Here is a 20722-nt window from a genome sequence, read left to right on the forward strand (position 1 = left end):
TCTAAGTATGTAAAACCATGGCAGCTCTCTTATTTCTCTGTCTCTTGGCTGCTCAGTTTGGAGTCTGTTAATGACAGTAAATCTACAGTGTGAGATTGTTTCCAAGGAGTGCCTTGGTGGCTGGGGAGATGACCCACTCGTAAACTGAGGATTCAAGGTTGACCCCAGAACCCAGGCTTAAAAAGCTCAATATGGTGTTTACTTGCTATCCCAGCACTGGGGAGGCAGGGACAGGAGGGACCCTGCGTCATGCTGGCCAATCAGTTTAGCTTAGTGGGGGAGGCCCAAGCCAATGAGAAACCTCATCTCAGAAACAGTGTGGGCAGCATTCCTGAGGAAGGATACATGAGGCTGACCTCAGTCTGTCTAGGCACATGCACATACATACATGTACACACATAACCCCTCCCCTGTGAGTGCTTTGTCAGTTTTGTCACTTTATAGGTCTTGAGGTTTCTGGTCCTTCCACACCTTACAGTCCACACCTTACATAGACTGTGTGCTCATGGTCAGTTGTCCACACCTTACATAGACTGTGTGTGCTCGTGGTCAGTTGTTCACACCTTACAGTAGACTGTGTGTGCTCATGGTCAGTTGCAGGAGACCATATCAAGAATTTCCTTAAGTTTTAGCTACACTCTCTGTTGCGTCGTGGTGCAGGTGTGTGTGGTCTGGCTTTATAAGCACCTGTTCAGCCTTGGATCACCCGATTCCTGTACCAGGCAGGCGCTGGAGCAGCTGACACTATCCCTCTCTGCTGCCTCATGCCTCTCATGTCAGCCATTCTGACTTTAAGTGTCTATCAGTGGATCTAGCTTCAGTGTGCATGAGAATTTCTGGTGCTGGGCTCTATACCACATGTATGTACTGGGAATGAGTAGGGCCAAAGGAATGTAGAACCTCCTGTATTTTTTTATCGGATATTTATGTATATACGTTTTAAATGTTATTTCCTTTCCCGGTTTTCCCCTCTCCCTTAACTCCTGCCCCTGCTTGAATGAGGATGCTCTTTCTACTCCCACTTCCCGCCTCCTCACCTCCCTGCTCTGACATTTCCCTATACTGGGGAAATGAGCCTTCACAGAACCAAGGACTTTTCTTCCTATTGATGCCAGGCAAGGCCATCCTCTGCTACATATGCAGCTGGAGCTATAGGTCGCTCCATGTGTACCCTTTGGTTAGTGGATTAGGCCCTGGGAGCTCTGGGGGGTCTGGTTGGTTGACATTGTTGTTCTTCCTGTGGGGTTGCAAAGCCCTTCAGCTCCTTCCATTCTTCCTCTAACTCCTCCATAGGGGTCAATGGTTGGCTGCGAGCATCCTCATCTGGATCAGGAAGGCTCTGGCAAAGCCTCTCAGGAGACATCCATATCAGGCTCCTGTCCGCAAGGACTTCTTGGCATCAGCAATAGTGACTGGGTTTGGTGGCTGCATATGGGATGGATCCCCAGGTGGGGCAGTTTCTGGTTGACCTTTTCTTCAGTCCCTGTTCCACTCTTTGTCCCTGTATTTCCTGTAGATAGGAGCGATTCTGGGGTAATATTTTGAGAAGGGTTGTTGGCCCCATCTCCCAAACAGGGTCCTTGCCTAACCTCTGGACATGGTCTCTACAGGTTCTATCTCTCCTTTGTTGGGCATTTCAGCTAATCTCATCCCTGTTAGAGATTAGAATGGCTACTCCAGCTTATTTCTTGGGACCATTTGCTTCGAGAAATTTTTCCAGCCTTTTACTTTGAGGTAATGTCTGTCTTTGTTACTGAGGTGCGTTTCTTGTATGTAGCAAAATGCTGGGTCCTCTTTCCATATCCAGTCTGTTAGTCTATGCCTTTTTATTGAGGAATTGAGTTCTTTGATGTTAAGAGATGTTAAGAACTAGTGATTATTGCTTTCTGTTATTTTTGTTGTTAGAAATGAAATTATGTTTTTGTGGGTATCTTTCAAGTTTGTTGAAAGAAGATTACTTTGTTTTGTTTTGTTTTTTTTTTTTTAGGGTGTAGTTTCCCTCCTTGTGTTGGAGTTTTCCATCTATTATCTTTTGTAGGGCTGGATTTGTGGCAAGTTATTGTGTAAATTTGAATGTACTTTACACAAGTATTTGTGTAAAGTGTTTGAATGTAGCATGTAATGAACTGTTAATACTGGGTGCACATCAAGCAATGGGGAAAAGGTTGAATAAACTGCAGCGCTCACAGGCTGTGACACATTTCCCACTCTTCAAAAGAACAAGTTATAGACAAGGCATTACACAGAAATTGCAAAGAAATACTATGCAGGGAAACAAGTGGGGATATAGAGTCATCTAATACAGTGAAGAATAGATTATGTTAGTGTGTGGAATGTGTTTGTGTGATTTGATAAACAGTCAGCACTGGAGAGGTCTGTCTGGGCTGTGAGGGTGTGAGCAGACATCCAATGATGAGAGAAGATGGGAGTGAGGAGGGCAGTCAGGGAAAGGGAAATGTACCGTCCAGCATGGAAGGTGGGATTTTGTTTATCTATAAAAACTTTTATTCGTATTTTAAAGGGTTACATAATTATTTAAGAGCAAGAACTGACCTGAGGAGAGTAGACTATATACTTGACTATGACTGGGATGAAACTGGGCTTCATAAAATGTCACAAGGCAGAGATGCTGCCCCCTCCACAAATGAACTCTTCAAATGTTTTGTTAGCTATAATTTCTAAACAACCCATGTGGTCACATTAAAATGCTTTAATGTTTTTTCTCCTTTAATATTTATACTTAGGTTGCTTCTCGTTTCAGTGGGTTCTTTTCGATATTCAGTATGAAGTTGTCACAGTGTGCTAGGTGCTTTAAAATGCTAGTAGATAAAAGTAACAGCTGAGCTACCTTACGAGATGAGAGCTCCTTCCTGAGAGATTGAGTTGTACGCTCAGTCTGCTCTCAACTGTGCTGAAGACAGTAAGAAATGAGTCTGCTTTTTGTTGTTGTTAGTCAAGACAGACACCTTAATATAGGCAATTCAAGGTAATGGGGACTCTCTTCAGATTTCACCTTTTCTCTTTGTAGTGTTGGGGATGACAGAATTCGAGTAGAAAGGATGAATAATACTCACTTTGAATACAGCCATGCTTTCCAGACAGTTATGGAGTTTTATGCCAGAGAGACAGTTGACACCCAGGGTAAGTATTTTATTCATGTTACCCATGTCTTCAGCTGCACTGACACCAGATGTAGATAAAGGCGTGAGCGTGGCTTTCAGTTTACTGACAAGTAGGAAGCGAGTAGAAATCTGTGGGAGCATCCAAGGGCAGAACTCCTGTTCATGGGCTCCTGTGGATACCACAGGAGCTGGGCCTGCTTGCCACATGTCTGTTCACCCAGCACTGAGAAGGCTGAGGCAGGGGGATTTCTAGTGTTAGCCTAACCGGGTGTAGTGGGCAAAACCCTGTCACAGCAGAAGAGAACAGGAACACACAGCCCCAAGAAGGAAATACTAGCAGCATGAGAGCATCGCTGTAAAGTCTTCTCTCTCTGACAGGTCTGTCTCCTGCTGGCTTACAAATGCTTTTCCGTGAAGGTGCAGGCGGCTTATGTCATTGCTTAATAGAATGTTTGATAAATTCTGACAGGGTCTAGCATTTTAGAAGGTTGGTTACCTGAATTATAATGCCAGCACGTTAGTGAGCAGGTTCACTAGTGTGGTAAACATTACTCGTTTAAACATTCACATTGGCTTCACACAGTAGGGCATGAAGTGTGTGCCCTTTTACTCCTGTCAGTCCAGGTTCTGCCAGCATCAGTTGCTGTTGGCAAGGTGAGAAGGCACTTCCTGGTCTCTCAAGACAAACCTGTCCTCTCCGTGCCAATGCTGCAGAGCACTTGCCACCAACCCTTTCCCCAGCTCCTGCCCAGCCTTCCTGTCGTTTCCTGTCATCCAACATCACTGTCTGGTTTCACATGCCTTTTAAATCCCACTTAATGAACGTCAGGGACTGCACCCTGCTTCTGAAAGCAGCATGGCGTAGCATCAGGGGTTCATCGTTTGCTCAGTTAAACACATCCTAAGACCTCACGATTATTTCTGGGTCTCAGATTAACTAAAGGTTATGGGATGGAAAGCGGCCTACTGAGCCTGTGTCCTCAGTGTGAGCCGTGCTCACAGCAGCCTTTAGGGACGTCCATGGCTTCCGTGGGGCTTAGGTCTTCTTTCCCTAGGTGACAGACTATATTTGAGGGGACAGAGTCTCATCTGTGCGAATGGGTTACCCTGCTTTAGGGGTTCTGTGCTCTTCAGGAATCCTTCAATACAGTCTCTGAAGGAACTGGCCAGAGTGTGAGAGTCAGGGCCCTCAGGGAAGGCCAGCACCCTCAGGGAAGGCCAGCACTCTGGGTCTGAGTATGCTTCTTTCAGTAAGATGTAACTCACTGACTTCAAAGAGTTCCTCCTGGAGACAGTGCTGTACCCACTTCTGCAGTTTCCAGGGAAACAGAACTAGGAAGTAAAAATGAGTGCTCAGTTGGAGGAGAAGGGCTGTTCTTCAGTTTTTATACCCTTCCTGATGCTGTGACCCTTAAAACAGCTCCTCATGTAGTAGTGACCCAACCATGAAATTATATTCGTTCCCATTATAACTGTAGTCTTGCTGTTGTTATGAATCATATATAAACACCTGCTTTCTGATGGTCTTAGGCAACCCCGGGAAGGGTTGTTCAGCCCCCTAAGATGCTGAGACCCACAGGTTAAGAACTACTGCCCTAGGTTTATGACCAGTTTTAGTTAAGTAATGAAGCATTACTGATGGACAGAGGGCAGTTTGTAATCCTTTTTATTGTCTGTAAAAAAAATGTCAAGCAATGGTTGTGTATAAAGAAAAATGAAGACGTTTCTGCCCTGGTCACTCGGCTGTCCAGGGGTGGTCGTTGACAGTTTGGCATCATCCTTAAGGGTTGTCTCTTGAGTGAACCTGCCTGTGTCTGTGTGACATTCACAGTTAGTTCATTAGGCGGTGATAGCAGTAAGCAGAGATTAAGGCAGAGAATCGAAGCCGTGCTGAGAAGATGGCATTCGACAGAGATGTGCACAGAGAAGGAGTTGGGAGCAGTAGTATTCCCCACAGAGCAGCCATGATGTAAGCTTACAGGGCACAACACTGTGTTAGGAAAGGGGTAGCAGGAGTCTGCACAGGGTACCTGAGGAAGAACACGAGGAACGAACTTATCAGTGGAGGAGATGGAAGACGGCTCCTTTGGAGGGCGTTGGATAATTTGTCTAATCATCTCGTATCCATCATGAATACCTGCCAGTGTGCAGGACAGAGCAGGAGACTGGATGGAACAGGACAGATCAGGTAACTGGACAGAAAGCTGCTGTAATGTACTCAGAGCAGGGTGAGGGCAGCCGCACACTGCTCTGTCAAGCCTGTAGCAGTGCGCTGTGGACAGTCTTCCCGTTAGCTGACACAGCTGTCAGTCACTCTTTCAAAGTAGGCTCACCACAATCTGGATTTGCTAACGTTTATCTCATCCTTGTCCCGTGGATGTTTGTTTAGGTTGACTATCATTTTTTTTTACTATTTTTAAATGTTGTCAATTCACTTTCTTGCATACACATCTTTGATATATGGTTTACAGTGTTTATAGTGAAAGTATTTAATATTTTTCTGATTTGAAAAACTTTTTAAAAATGATTCAGTCCAATAAAAAATGATGCACGCACATGAAAAGGAGAGAAATGATAACTTTTATAGATGAATTTTACTTAACCATGTCTTTTTAGCAGTAATACCATTGAGGATGTTGTTCTGTTTTTAGGCTCTCAGAGCCTGTCTGGTGTCATTCACTTGGAGAAGCCTGTGATCTGTGCCCTGGCTGCCATAATACGGTACCTCAAGGAATTTAACTTGGACAAGGTGCTGTCCAAACCCGAGTAAGTAATGCTACAAAAGCTCTAAAAGACTGGAGGAGCATTCTAGTCAGAACATTTTAAAATATAATAATTTAATAATATTTTAAATTTTAATAATTTAAAATATTTCTGAAACTTCAAAGCCCACCCCAGTGAAGTAATTCCTCCAACAAGGCCACACCTTCTATCCTTCAAATCCTCAAATGTTTCCACTTCCTGAGACTGAGCATCAAATATATGAGCCTTTGGGTCCCTTTTCATTCAAACCACCACAGTAGGGCTTATATAAAGTCAGGCTTACACTAGGGTACAAGGGTGAGCTGTTGGTACTGTTGCTAGAATCATAAAAGTAAGCATTAACTAAACTGCCAAGCTGTGTTTGTTGTAGATAAATGTTACATCAGTCTCACTAGAGAACTGTATTTCTTACAACCTGATTAAGAACAAGTGTTACGAAGGATGCAGGAATTTCCACCCTTTTGGGAGGCTGGGATACACCTCAGAGTTCAAGCACTTGCCACTCAGGTAATTGAACCAGGAGTTCCGAGTCTTAGATCTGATCTCCGTGCTGGGCGGGCACGTCAGCCCCCCTGCTGGCAAGTGAGGCCAGCCACAACAGAGAGCTCTGGGTTCCACTGAGACTCTGCCTCAAAGGGTATGGTGGGAGAGGAGCCTAGGAAGATTCCCGACACCAATCTTGGGCTTCCACACACATGTGCTCACTTAACTGCATGCACGTATGGACCCACATACATGTAACACTTGCAGCACACATGCATGCACATGAAAAGGAGAAAAGACAAAAAAATTAAAAAGCTGCACATTTTCTTCTTTTTGGTTTCCGTGATTTCACAGACCACTGAGTTGGAGATCGTTTCAGACCTAATCATTGCCATTATAGGAAAATGCCACCTTAATAACCAAGGTGCAGGGGAAGGCAGTGGACAGTTCTCTTGCCTCTCTGTATTCCTCCTTCACCACCAGTTGGTGGCTCTGTCAAGAGTCTTCCTGTTACAGATCCTGCATGAGTGAGCCCCTCCCATTCTGCAGAGGCCATGAACAGGCAGGAGCTAGCTCAGTGAAAGGCCATCATCTGGTCTGTGTTATCAGGCTTACTGGGAGAGTGGAAGAAAATCAGGTTCTGTGGGAATTTTGTATTTTAGTGTGTGTTTTAATAAAATAGACCATCAGTTGTCTGGAAACAGTTTTGTCGTATTTAAGCCACTTAAATAAATGCCCACCAACAGTAAAGTACTGTGTCACTTTTATAGGGTAATGTGTAGCCATGAAAATGACCTGTGTGGTCAGCATTAAAATCTTTATTGACAGTCTATCAAGCCAGAGATCGGGCTGAGCAAAGGAACTGCAGGTTTTTATATAAAGTTCAAAACTGCTAGAACATAATACGACAGGATAGAACATATTTGGGGAAAGTAGTGAGAAATGCACAGGAATGATGGACAGTTTCAGAACAGTGACCCCCTGTCCCACTTGGACAAGGAAGGAAAACATGGCATGGCCAAGGAAGCAGTAGAGTGGCTTGTATTTGATATGGTTTTAAATCAGTGTACTAGATTACTCTACATACATGCAGCAGCGACTTCATCATTGTGCCTGACATACCTGCAAGAACAGCGTACAGGAAGAAAGATTACCTGGGCTCGCAGTTGTAGAGTTGTCAGTCTGTCACAGTGGGGAGGGTGTGGTGGAGCAGTTCATGTCATGGCACTCGGAGGTACTGGAGGGAGTGTAGAAGGGGCCGGAATGAGTGATGTGAGACTCCTGGCAGCCCACCTTCTCCCTGTATACCTAATGCATCCCATTGTGAACACACTCAGGGGTTAACACATCCAGGTCACTAGGCCAGAGCCTTCCCGAGCCAGCTTTGCAAGTACCATTGCAGATCCCCTCACAGGTGCCTAAGTACTTCTCAGTCCAGTCAGGTCGACAATTAAGATTGACCACTGCATGTTTGAATGCGGCTGGAAGGTTTTACTGTTAGAAAGCTTTGAAGCCTAGAATTATATCTCATTGAGTTCTACTTTAAGCTCCAAAGACAGGCGTATTAAAAAAGATAGTCGGGTGATGGTGCACGCCTTTAATCCCAGCACTTGGGGGGCAGAGGCAAGTGGATCTCTGAGTTCCAGGACAGCCAGAACTACAGAGCAAGTATTAGAGAGAGAGAGAGAGAGAGAGAGAGAGAGGAGAGAGAGAGAGAGAGAGAGGGTAGAGGAGGAGAGAAAGAAGAGAGAGAGAAGGGGAGGAGGAGAGGGAGGAGGGGAGGAGGAGAGAAGGAAGAGGGGGGGGAGAGGAGGGAGAGGGAGGGGAGAGGAGGGAAGAGGAGAGGAGAGGAGAGGAGAGGAGAGGAGAGGAGAGATCCACTTGTGGCTGTTGGTTTGGTCTCTTGGAGAATGGGTGCAGGGCACCTATTGTCCTTTTTGCACAGCAGGGTGCCTGGGAATGAGGCACACAAATGTTTTAAAGCAGGCTATGCTATCTTTAGGAGTAGATGAAGGGTCCTTCCCTGTCATTTCGTTAGAAGAACAGCTCCTAGTCATAAAACACTAACATTCTCTGTGTGTTAAAGTTTGAAAAGCTTTCTTTTGAGTTCCGTAAGGGTAAATCTTTTGATTAAATTGAGTGACACTAAGCTTTTTTTTTGTATATTTATGGTGGTAGTGTGTGACATTTTCTCTGTAATACTTGGAGGTTCCTTTGTAAAATGGTCAGGGAGCTAGTTCTGGTATTGACTTAGTGTACTTCAAATTGTTTGCCTTTCCAGTGACTCTATAGATTCAAAGACAAGAAGGATATGAAGAGCTTCAAAGTGACAGGCCTTTTCTTGTGTCACCCCAACAACACTCTATAAGCAGACAGTATTAAAGAGAAGGAGTGACATTGCTTAACTCAACAGAGACTTGACTCAAAACTGCTGAAATGCCATTAGGAACCAATATTCATACATAAAGATGGTGACCAAACTGGTACTGTTTTTCCATAGGAGGCATGTAGCTTCCCTCTGAAGGTAATCCTGAAAGTGTAATTCTACATATCTGATGCTCTGGAAAAGGAGAGTTGCCTAAGGAAAACAGATACTCTCCTGGCATAAAATCCAGTTGTGTCTCTTTACAATCTTACATTGCTGAACTTGAGAACGTTCTGTTTAAGAGCTGTGCTTTCAGAGAAAAAGTAAATTGAAAATTGCATTGTTTAGCAAAGGCCTTCACAGACGTTGCTGTGTGTACCCTAGAGACCTTGATCTGTATGCACTGAAAAGTCACCATGTACGTTCAACAGTTTTAGGTGGTACAAAGAAAATACACTGTATTAGCAACTGTTTATAAGCATAGATAAAATGGGGTCTTGATAAATAATATAATTTTTGAAGTTACAAAATTGTTTTAAGAATTTAAGTAGGTTTGTTCTAGACCAAGACAGGACAGCATAGCAGTGTACAGAGACTGATGCTAGATAGTAATTACTGTAGTGTGGATGCTGAATGTCCCCAAAGGCTCAGTGGAGGCAGATGACCAAGGTTGTGCCCAGAAGAGGATTCTGGGCTCCTGGCTCCTTGCTGTCTCTGCCATTGCTTCCTGGTCATGCTATCCCCTCTGGGTCCAGACCCGAATGCCATGGACCTGTGTGACTGATGCCTCTGAAACCGTGAGCCAATCTTAACCTTTCCCTCTCATAGACAGGTGCTTTCTCACCATAATGTAAAGCTGTCCAACACAGTTATGCAGTTATGACAGAATTAAATGAACTAATAAATATCGAAATTCTGAAGGAATTGGCTTTTTTACTGTTGGAAATGCATTTGTTTCCTTTTCTGGTAGCTCCTGTTGAGATTTATTTGCTTAGAACTTCAAGTCTATATTCTGAAAACTGGATATTGGTGAAAGGAATTAAAGAGTGCCCAAATAAAGTGAAAAACATTCCAGGTTCAAGGACTGGGAGACAGTACCATTGTAATCAGCTCCCTAGTGATCTACAAACTCACTGCGGAGTGTGTCAAAGTCCACATGGATTTCCATAGTGGCTGAAGCATTCTGCACTCCCTCCTGCAGTGCCGATGGGATTCTCCCACATCGTCTCCAGCACCTATTGTCATTTGTTTTTGTAATCTTAGCCTTCTGACTGGGGCATGATAAAATCTCAAAGTATTTGTTTTAACTTGTATTGTTAAGCACTTTATCTGTAATCATGAGCTGAAACTCAGAGATCCTCCTGTCCCTGCCTCCTGAGTGCTGGGATGAAAGGTGTGAGCTGCTAAGGAGAGGCTGAAAGGTGTTTCTTGCCCCACCCCCTTCTCTTCCTTTGAGAGCTCTGTTTACATGTAACACCTACCCCTTAGATTGGGTTGTTTGTTTCCTTGATACTTGTATTCGAGTTCTTGGAACATCCTGTCTAATGTATAGTTGGGAATGGTTTTTCCCCCCACTCTGTGGACTTCCCCTTGATCCTGATAGGGGTCTCTGGAACTGGGTGTATGCCTTTATTCTACTCTTTAATAGGTTTATTGCTGGCCTCAAGAGAGTGTTAGAGTTAGTTGTCTACATAATAATGAATCTAGTAGGAGTGAAAGTACAATGATACTGAGGTGTTATTCTACTGGGCAACAGAAAATTCACCACTTATTAACTGTCCGGAAGTTAGATAAACAGTGAATCGATTTGCTCTAAAACCCACAGAGATCATTCACGTGTCACATGCAGAGGGTTCTGATTTCCGTCTCTAATTTAAAGTAATGTTTGAATAGGCTCTCTGCAGCTCAACCACTGTGTGTATCTTACTCTTCTGTTGTGAAGGAAAGTAGAGTAGAAGTAATAAAGTCCCTCACCCTTCCTTGGCAAGCTTTGACAGGGTTATTTTCCTCTCTTACAAAGCTTGAGAGCAGCGGACACCCAGTGTATTTTTGTTGCTGAAATATTAATGAATTCTTTCCCCACATGATTCATAAGATTTCTTTCCAGATTCGCACTGCTTATGAGGTTCATATCAAAGCACACAGAATTTGGCATCGTCCATGACTATAAATAATTCAGAATCCTTGAATATTTTAGACTAGTGATTAAATACTATATACAGTTGAGTACCCAGGGATGCTAGCTGATAGAATCTTCTATTCAAAATGTAGAGAATTCCCCATGGAAACAAGCAGGGGCAAGAAGAAAATTCTTTTGTATTTGGAAGGAAGAGTCCAAACCCTACTCCAAAGTTTTACCACCCCCAAATTCAGGAAATTCCCAGAGCCCAGTGAGTGCTCAACGCTGCTTAGAATTGATGTCCTTTAGGAGTCAGTCTAGTTGAGGATTGCCGACTGGTCAATATCTTATTTAAGTCAGGGGGGTGTCAGCTTAAAGAAACATCTCTTTACTGCGTCCAATTTCAAATGTAGATTTCTTGTTCAGTTAGGATATAAGGAAAAACAGTGACAAGAAGCCCATGCCCAACCAAACAACCAAAACTGCATTTTTTTTTTACATTTTTTTTTTATTATTATTAACTTGAGTATTTCTTGTATACATTTCCAGTGTTATTCCCTTTCCCGGTTTCCGGGCAAACATCCCCCTCCCCCCTCCCCTTCTTTATGGGTGCTCCCCTCCCCATCCTCCCCCCATTGCCGCCCTCCCCCCAACAATCTAGTTCACTGGGGGTTCAGTCTTAGCAGGACCCAGGGCTTCCCCTTCCACTGGTGCTCTTACTAGGATATTCATTGCTACCTATGAGGTTAGAGTCCAGGGTCAGTCCATGTATAGTCTTTAGGTAGTGGCTTAGTCCCTGGAAGCTCTGGTTGCTTGGCATTGTTGTACATATGGGGTCTCGAGCCCCTTCAAGCTCTTCCAGTTCTTTCTCTGATTCCTTCAACGGGGGTCCTATTCTCAGTTCAGCGGTTTGCTGCTGGCATTAGCCTCTGTGTTTGCTGTATTCTGGTTGTGTCTCTCAGGAGCGATCTACATCCGGCTCCTGTCGGCCTGCACTACTTTTGCTTCATCCAACTTGTCTAATTGGATGGCTGTATATGTATGGGCCACATGTGGGGCAGGCTCTGAATGGGTGTTCCTTCTGTGTCTGTTTTAATCTTTGCCTCTCTATTCCCTGCCAAGGGTATTCTTGTTCCCCCTTTTAAAGAAGGAGTGAAGCATTCACATTTTGGTCATCCTTCTTGAGTTTCATGTGTTCTGTGCATCTAGGGTAATTCGAGCATTTGGGCTAACATCCACTTATCAATGAGTGCATAACATGTGTGTTTTTCTGTGATTGGGTTACCTCATTCAGGATGATATTTTCCAGTTCCAACCATTTGCCTACGAATTTCATAAAGTCATTGTTTTTGATAGCTGAGTAATATTCCATTGTGTAGATGTATCACATTTTCTGTATCCATTCCTTTGTTGAAGGGCATCTGGGTTCTTTCCAGCTTCTGGCTATTATAAATAAGGCTGCGATGAACATAGTGGAGCACGTGTCTTTTTTATATGTTGGGGCATCTTTTGGGTATATGCCCAAGAGAGGTATAGCTGGATCCTCAGGCAGTTCAATGTCCAATTTTCTGAGGAACCTCCAGACTGATTTCCAGAATGGTTGTACCAGTCTACAATCCCACCAACAATGGAGGAGTGTTCCTCTTTCTCCACATCCTCGCCAGCATCTGCTGTCACCTGAGTTTTTGATCTTAGCCATTCTCACTGGTGTGAGGTGGAATCTCAGGGTTGTTTTGATTTGCATTTCCCTTATGACTAAAGATGTTGAACATTTCTTTAGGTGTTTCTCAGCCATTCGGCATTCCTCAACTGTGAATTCTTTGTTTAGCTCTGAACCCCATTTTTTAATAGGGTTATTTGTCTCCCTGCGGTCTAACTTCTTAAGTTCTTTGTATATTTTGGATATAAGCCCTCTATCTGTTGTAGGATTGATAAAGATCTTTTCCCAATCTGTTGGTTGCTGTTTTGTCCTAACCACAGTGTCCTTTGCCTTACCCAAAACTGCATTTTAACTTAATGCATCAAGCAGGGCTTGGGCTCCTGTGACTCAAGGGTACAGGACCTCAGTGAAGGTCTGGGATTGTGAGCGAACACTGCCGATCTGCCGGTTCACCGACTGGCTTCTTTTTCCATTCTGTTGGTATTAAAAGCCTCCAAGAGTTATATGCAGATAGCATCTCTAGATCTCCTTTCTGATTCCATGTTCAAGGTAGTATGTTGGTCCAGACCAAATTCTGCCACGTTCATAGATACTTCTTGACAGGTAGGCACTCAGAAAGCTCTACAAGTTTCCAGTTCTTGACTGTTTTTATTTTCTGACAACACTTTATTTAAGTGGTTCCCATGTGTGTCAGACGGTTGGAGCAGCATTTTACTGTTCGCTAGTAGCAGACTAACTTGTAGACCAGAGGCTGCTTCTACACTCCTAACTTAAATATCCTGTCTTGAGGTGTAGACTTTGGGTTCATGGGATTATTATACTGCTCATGGGCAGCTGAGGAATATTTCTGAATCATGGACACATTTTCATGCCCTCCCACCCCCAGTATAAAATTATTTCCTTCACTTTGTGTTGAGTGACGCTCAACATGGGGATGCTATACTATGGCTTCTTTCATAGTTTTTCTCATACCAACTACATAACCTCAGAGTCAAGTTATCAGTTTCTTCCCCATCAGTGTGGTGCTATTGACAGGCGAGGCTCTCAGGAGGTGATGAGGCCATTTAGTGCCTTTGTAAAAGGCTGTTGAACCCACCAATAGCACTACCTATGATGAATAGGCCCTTGCAGACAGACTAGATTTTTTTGGCTCCTCAATCTTTAGCTTCCAGGCCCCAGAACTGTGAGCAGAAAATGTCTCTTGTTTATAGGTTGCCAGGCCTGAGTTGCCAGCTCCTCTGATTTCCGTCTTTGACTATGAATCTGTGTAAACGCCTGTTAGCTATGCAGTCAGACACTACATGGTCGACTCTTCCTGTGAATGTGATTTCGTACTTCATGACTGTGCTTGGTGCTTCATAGGCACCTTTAGGACCTTCTGACTCAAACCTAAAGCCACTGACTTTTAGGAAGGTGGTAGCCATTCATTAAGCACCCGTGGTTTGCTACACACTGTAGAGCACACCTTCTTGTGAGAAGATGAGTGTGGTGCTTGAACCCGCAATCCTTGCCTTCCCTGAACTTAGATTCATTAAGGATGGTGCAGTTGCAATCCAGATTACTGTATGTCGAGAAAATTAACAGCTATGAGTAGGGCAGAAAGGCTCCATACATGTGCTGTCGGCTTTTAGGGTTGTCACCCTCTGATCGTTAATAAGTTACCACCCTGGGAAAAGCAGAATAAATCTGTCATAGGTCACAATGATCCTAGTATGTGGTAAGCTATTTTTCTTTTTCAGGACTCTTGGCCTTGGTTGGGGGAATCTTCTAGAGGCAAAGAGGTCCCTTCAAGAGACCCACTATCATAATATTATTGGATTGTTTCTAGTCTCTAATTTTTTAAGATAGATGTGCTCACCTGTAGTTTTATTAAATTTCATCTTTTTTCAGGAATTTTAAACAGCTGTCAAGTGGAATGGAATTCATGAGAATCAATGGAACAACGCTAAGGAATCTGGAAATCCTACAGAATCAGGTCAGGCTGACACAAGGGCTAGCTGAGTCAAGTGATGTGCAGTAAGCTAGTAAAAGGGAAGCTGGAGTGAGTCAGCAGGCTGCTCTCAGGAGTCCTGCGTCTGTCCCCTGGGTATTACTGAGGAGGGTGGCACTGCTTGGGGTGGGCAATCTGTAGGCTACTGGCTTGTTTATTTAGATGGTTGGTTGGTTTGGGTTGTTTGAGACAGGTTTTCTCTGTGTAATCCTGGCAGCCCTGGAACTTGCTCTGTAGACCAGGCTAGCCTTGAATTTACAGAGATCCACCTGCCTGCCTTGCAAGTGCTGGGTTTAAAGGCATGTGCCACCAGCACCTGGTAGCTGGTTTTTTTAAATAACTGAAGGGCATAGCATCCTGTTGTTTCCATATCAAATATATCTTAGAACGTGTGTTCGTTCAAACTTAATGAGAAGTTACTGTCTTCATCTGGTTGGTAAGTGTTTTTCATACACTGTTCCTGTCCCATCTCAGGCAGATCTCAAATCCAGTTCCTAAGGCAAAAGTCATCTGTAATTAAGCTGTGTGTCACCACTCCTTCCAGATCAGAGTGTGAGTCCCGATAGAGACAGAGGCTGAGAACTAATGTCCTTTGCTTACCTTGGCAGCCTACCAGAGGCCTCGTCTCTCTTTCAACAGAGGCTTCAGGATAGTTTATTCAGTTAATGAAAACTACAAGGTCTCTTTTGTATACATTGAATATATCGACATTTTACCTTGGGTGCATGGGAAGATCTTTTCTTTCTTCACACAGTAGATGAGCAGCTCTTAGGAGAAACACGTTATTTAGTCATGCGCAATGTTTAAATCAGGCCTGAGGATGGAGCTCAGTGGTGGAACAGTTGCCTGACTTGAAAAAGCCCTCAGTTCATCACTACACTGAGAAAAGGTAGGATAGGTCGACTAATTAGGACACTTGACAGCAACAGAAATGCAATACTGTCCTGATTGAAATATATAATTTCAGTCATAAAACATGTTATCTGATCTTTTTCAGACTGATATGAAGACCAGAGGAAGTTTGCTTTGGGTTTTAGACCACACTAAAACCTCATTTGGGAGAAGGAAGTTAAAAAAATGGGTTACCCAACCATTGCTTAAATTAAGGTAAAAGGAATTCTTTGTGTGTGTGTGTGTGTGTGTGTGTGTGTGTGTGTGTGTGTTTAAACTGTGGATATTAAATTATAAAATTAAAAGTATATTAGCTTCTTCAAAACTAATATTCATGGCTAATAAGATCACAGTAAATGGAGCAAATTGTATTTTATAACTGACAGTGGACTATCTAGTAGCACACAGAGCCAACCCATCCCCCACACCAGTTAAGACCTGATCGGAGGCTGTGGGCATTGTTGGGGTAGAGGGTATCTAGTTGTGGGCATTGTTGGGGTAGAGGGTATCTAGTTGTTGTGGGCATTGTTGGTGTAGTGGGTATCTAGTTGTGGGCATTGTTGGGGTAGAGGGTATCTAGTTGTTGTGGGCATTGTTGGAGTAGTGGGTATCTAGTTGTTGTGGGCATTGTTGGTGTAGTGGGTACCTACTTGGCTTGGCAGCACCAATGTAAGGAAATAGTGAGAGAAGGGAGAGGAACTGTCAGGTCTTCTGTTGAGGATGCTGAAGGTGAGACTCAGAGGCTGGCAGCAGGGAGAGTTAATTTAGCTTTTCTAAGCCTAGTGATGCTGGCATCAGAGCCAGCCTTGCTGTACAAGGACACTGCATGGCATTGCTGGTAAAGTCTCACAGCCAGGGACCAGGGTCGATGGCCTGAGCTGAAGCAGGGACAGTTTGACTGCTGAAGTCCAAGTATTTCTGAAAGGAGAGTTATCAGGTGTGAAGGTCCTTGTGGGAAGGAACATAAATCTCATGTGAATCTCGTGTCCCCGAAAGTGTGTCCCTGTGTGTGCACGTCAGAATGGGCAGGGATCTTTATCCTGGGGTTTCTGTCTAGTCCCACAGATCATGATGTCATGTGTGCTGTGAATGGGGAGCTGCAGTTTGTAGGCTCCCCAGCTGATGGATACAAAGGTAAATGTGGGAACATCTACTTAGAGCTGTGCCTGGCCCATGGCAGTGTCCAGTTACTGTCTACTGGTGGATATGCTTACTTATTGGGCTCTTAACTACGTATCAGCATTCCATATTCAAAAGTGCTGTCTGCTGAGTCCTTGAAACAATACCACAGGCCCCAGGAGTGTTAGAAAGCCGCTTGCTGTCTGATAGCCCATAGCAGTAATGCTGCTTTACACCCAGTATTGCCCTGAGCAGGCACCATCCACTGTCCTGAATCCTTCCCTGTGGGACTGACCGCACACACACTCAGTTGTATCTGTGGAGAGCAGAGCTAGATATCTCCTGTGTTTTCCTCAGTGAGTTAGTCCATTGGAGCCTGCCTGTCTCAGTGCACTCAGCCTTGAAGCAGTCACACACCTCCCTCAGGGCTGTTCAATTATAAAGTAGTAATTGTACAGATTGCGTGAACTTTGGATCGCATAACAGGCGTGAGGTGAGGGTCTTTATGTGTGTGCTTCATCTCTCTGGATGATTTATGTTTTATTTTTCTTTACGTGTGTGCATGTGCATGTGTGTAAGTGCATGTGTGAACAGGTCAGAAAAGGATATGGAATCAGCATATCCCCTAGAGCTGAAGTTTTATTGTTAGCCCAGTGTCACACATGCTGGAAACTGAGTTCAGGTCCTCTATAAGGGCTGCAAGGGCTCTCACCAATGAGATGTCTTTCTCCAAGCCCTTGCCCTGTCTCTTTTAAACCTCACAACAGCCTCACTACACTGACAATATTGTTAGTCATTTAACCTGAGGATGAGGTAGTAACCACTGTCTTCAGTCATATCTGTGACATTCTAATTCATTGTTGATGATGACTACCCAGTCACTTCAGGTCACTGTACTATTCTAATGTCCTCAAGACATGGGGAGTTTACGAGGCAGAGAAGAAATCCCTGAAATGAGTCTCTTTTTTAGTTTCTAAAGATTTACTTATTTTTCTATATGTGAGTACACAGTAGCTGTCTTCAGACACACCAGAAGAGGGCATTGGATCACATTACAGATGGTTGTGAGCCACCATGTGGTTGCTGGGAAAAGGACTTCTGGAAGAGCAGTCAGTGCTCTTAACTGCTGAGCCATCTCTCTAGTCCTGTCCTTTACTTTCAATTCAGATGAATCTGAGGACTCACATAGGAGCAGAGTGCAGCCACTCTGTGAACAGGGATTGTGACTATAGCCTGCGGCTGGTGGAAAAGCACCGCCACACCGTGGTTCTTACCGTGCTATTTGCTTGGTTATTGAAACAAAGACATTTACTGAACACTAAAACTTGATGGTTTTTAAATCTAAATTTTTATTCATTTATTTAATTTTATATTTTACATTTATTCTCTCTCTCTCTCTCGTGTGTGTGTGTGTGCGTGTGCGTGTGTGTGTGTGTGTGTGTGTGTGTGTGTGTGTGTGTGTGTGTGTGTGTACATGTGTCTGTGGAGGCCAGAGAGCCTTCCTCAGGGGCCATCTACTTGTCTTTTGAGATGGATGCTCTGAATGTTCTGGATATTATCAAATAGCTATGCTGGCTGCCCAGTGAACCCCAGAGATTCCCCCTGGCTCTCCCTCCCCAGCACTGTGCTGGCTTCTTTTCTTCTGAATTCTGCAGACTGTGTCAAGTCCTCATGCTTGGCTGGCTACCACATTATGGACCGAACACCAATGCTTCAAGTGTGAGCTCGAGCTGGCCTAACATATCAGAGCAATCCCACCTTTTTATTTTTAAGTTACATCATTGTTTAAGAACAGTTATTCTTTTAATTCATTGTAGTGCATCTTAAAAGAATTTTAGTTAAATATTAGTGCTGCCAAGAGAAGGGATATAGAAAGATGAGAGCCCGGCTGAGTAGCCTCAGGCTCAGCAGTTTCTCACTGTTGAATCTGTCCTTTCCAGAATGCTAACATCTGTGCCTGGCTGGGCCTATCAGGCTTACAGTGCATCTCTGAAATCCATGCTAAGTGTTAGGGTGGGGAGATTACAGAATAGGTGATGGCTGGGGAGTGTGCACAGGGGAAGGCAGATTTCTTAGTATGGTGCAGAGCCCTGTGGTCTGTTAGTCATCTGTGAATTCTCTTAGCAGTTTCTCTATAAATGGCTGGTTCTATTTCTCAGGGCAACCTGGGAGCTCATAAATCCAGAACCAGATGTTTTACCTTTCAAGGATTTATATACTGTGTACCATAGTATACATAGACTTATATGCCATAGTTTATTGTTTCAAATAGGCTCTTTGGTGCTGAATTATACATCAGTTTTAAAAGGTCAAAATGGCTTTTGCTTTATTCTTATTGGCTGATCATGATGCAAAGTGGGCTCACTTAAGTTTTTGAGATGGACTTATGTTTACTGATATTGTCCTTGTTTCCTACAGAAGGTTCCCCCTATAGTTTTATCGGGTCTGCGGAGTTTAAGCAAGACGACTCTTCAGTGTGGTTCCCTAGCTTCTTACGGATGGAGCATGCTGGAAGGCATGGGTTCCAGTGCTTTTGAAAAGTTAAATAATTTATGTCGCATTCCCTTGTAAGACTCCATCTTTGGATCGTTCCACTTGATGATTCGGTCACGTTCCTCAGCACTGCCGAAAAGCGTGTTGGAGACTTGGTAGCAGACTGTGTGTTAAAATATTGAAGAAGGGCTAGAGAGATTAAATAAAATATTAAATAAAATATTGAAGAAGGGCTAGAGAGATTAAATAAAATATTAAATAAAATATTGAAGAAGGGCTAGAGAGATTAAGGCACTAAACAAGGGCTCAGAGCTTGAAGGCACTTGCTGCTCTTGTGGAGGACACAGGTCTAATTCCCAGCACACACCGTGCCTCACAACCACCCATAACTTATGGAGGACACAAGTCTAATTCCCAGCACACACCGCGCCTCACAACCACCCATAACTTGTGGAGGACACAGGTCTAATTCCCAGCACACACCGTGCCTCACAACCACCCATAACTTTGTCTGGCCCGATGTGTACCAGGCACGCAGGCATGAGCACCGTTCTTGGCTTTGGCTTTACAGTGTGCCTGAAGAAACTGTTTTCCCTTTCATTGGAGTATTTGTTTAGCCAGGAAGGAAAATATTGTCCTTAACACAGCATGGCAGCATTTTGCATTCTTGTCAAATCTCTGTTGGCATCGTGGGAGAAGTTACAACTCTCAAAACTATGTAGAAAAGTCAGGCTGGTCAAGTAGAGCTCTGTGTGCTTTTGAAGGGCATGTGAAAACTCTCACTCCTCGACCTCTGAGTCCATGTGAGCTCTTCCTTGTTTAGCAATATTTGGGACCTATTTGAAGTCATACTGACAGGATCTGAACTCCACATTTGGTAGAGTTTTAGGGTCTTATTGCTTTGAAGAGACACCAAGACCATGACAACTCTTAGAAAGGAAAATCTTTAAGTGGAGCTGGCTTTTCAGAGGTTTAGTCCATAATTGTCTTGGCAGGTAACATGCTGGCAGACATGGTGCTGGAGAAGGAGCTGAGACGTCTCCATCTTGATCCACAGGCAGCAGAATTAAAAGCAACACAACTGTCCAGGCTTGAGATTCTGAGACCTCAAAGCCTAGCCCCATAGTGACACATCTCCTCCAACAAGGCCACACCTCATTCAGCAAGCTCACACCTCCTAATAGTGCCACCCTCCATTTGCCAAGCATGCAAACACATGAGTCCATGGGGACCATTCCTACTCATACTCCACAGGTGGTCTAGGTGGTTTGTAAGTTTGATAGGACTCCTCTGACAGAGCACCATGGACTTGGTGGTTTTAATCATGGCAGTGTATTAGCTCATGACTTTTAGAATAGAAGCCAAAGGTGAAGGTTTCAGTAGGGTGAGCTGATTCTCTGAGGTCTATGAGAAAGCCAGTCCTGTGCTTCCTTCCTAGCTTCTATCAGTTTGCTGGCACCTTCTGCTTCTCTTGGCTTCTGGCTGCATTTCCTAGGTCACTGCCTTCATGGTCTGATGGTGTTTGCTGGTGTCCATCTCTTCTCCTGATCTTTTTAATAAGATGACATCATCCCAACTATTTACAGATGCCTTAACCCTGTTTCCGTGTAACACTCTGTAAGAGCTAAGATTTCAAGACCAGCCTCTCTCTCTCTTTCTCTCCCTCTCCCTCCCTCTCTCCCTTCCTCCTTTCGTCCTCCCTCTCTTCCCTCCCTGT

General features: G+C 44.0%; 1 protein-coding gene across 2 annotated transcripts in view; it reads left to right on the plus strand.

Annotated features, from left to right (window-relative positions):
* The window catches only part of Msh3 (mutS homolog 3), a 139942-nt gene that overhangs the window by 46428 nt on the left and 72792 nt on the right, over positions 1-20722 (plus strand). For both annotated transcript variants that reach the window (XM_032899044.1, XM_032899046.1), the window contains exons 9-12: positions 3029-3141; positions 5774-5888; positions 14403-14487; positions 15500-15609. In XM_032899044.1, coding sequence (XP_032754935.1) covers positions 3029-3141; positions 5774-5888; positions 14403-14487; positions 15500-15609 — 423 coding nt within the window. The remainder of the gene's footprint in view (positions 1-3028; positions 3142-5773; positions 5889-14402; positions 14488-15499; positions 15610-20722) is intronic.

Source organism: Rattus rattus, chromosome 3, assembly GCF_011064425.1.
Source record: "Rattus rattus isolate New Zealand chromosome 3, Rrattus_CSIRO_v1, whole genome shotgun sequence".
NCBI classification, from domain to species: domain Eukaryota; kingdom Metazoa; phylum Chordata; class Mammalia; order Rodentia; family Muridae; genus Rattus; species Rattus rattus.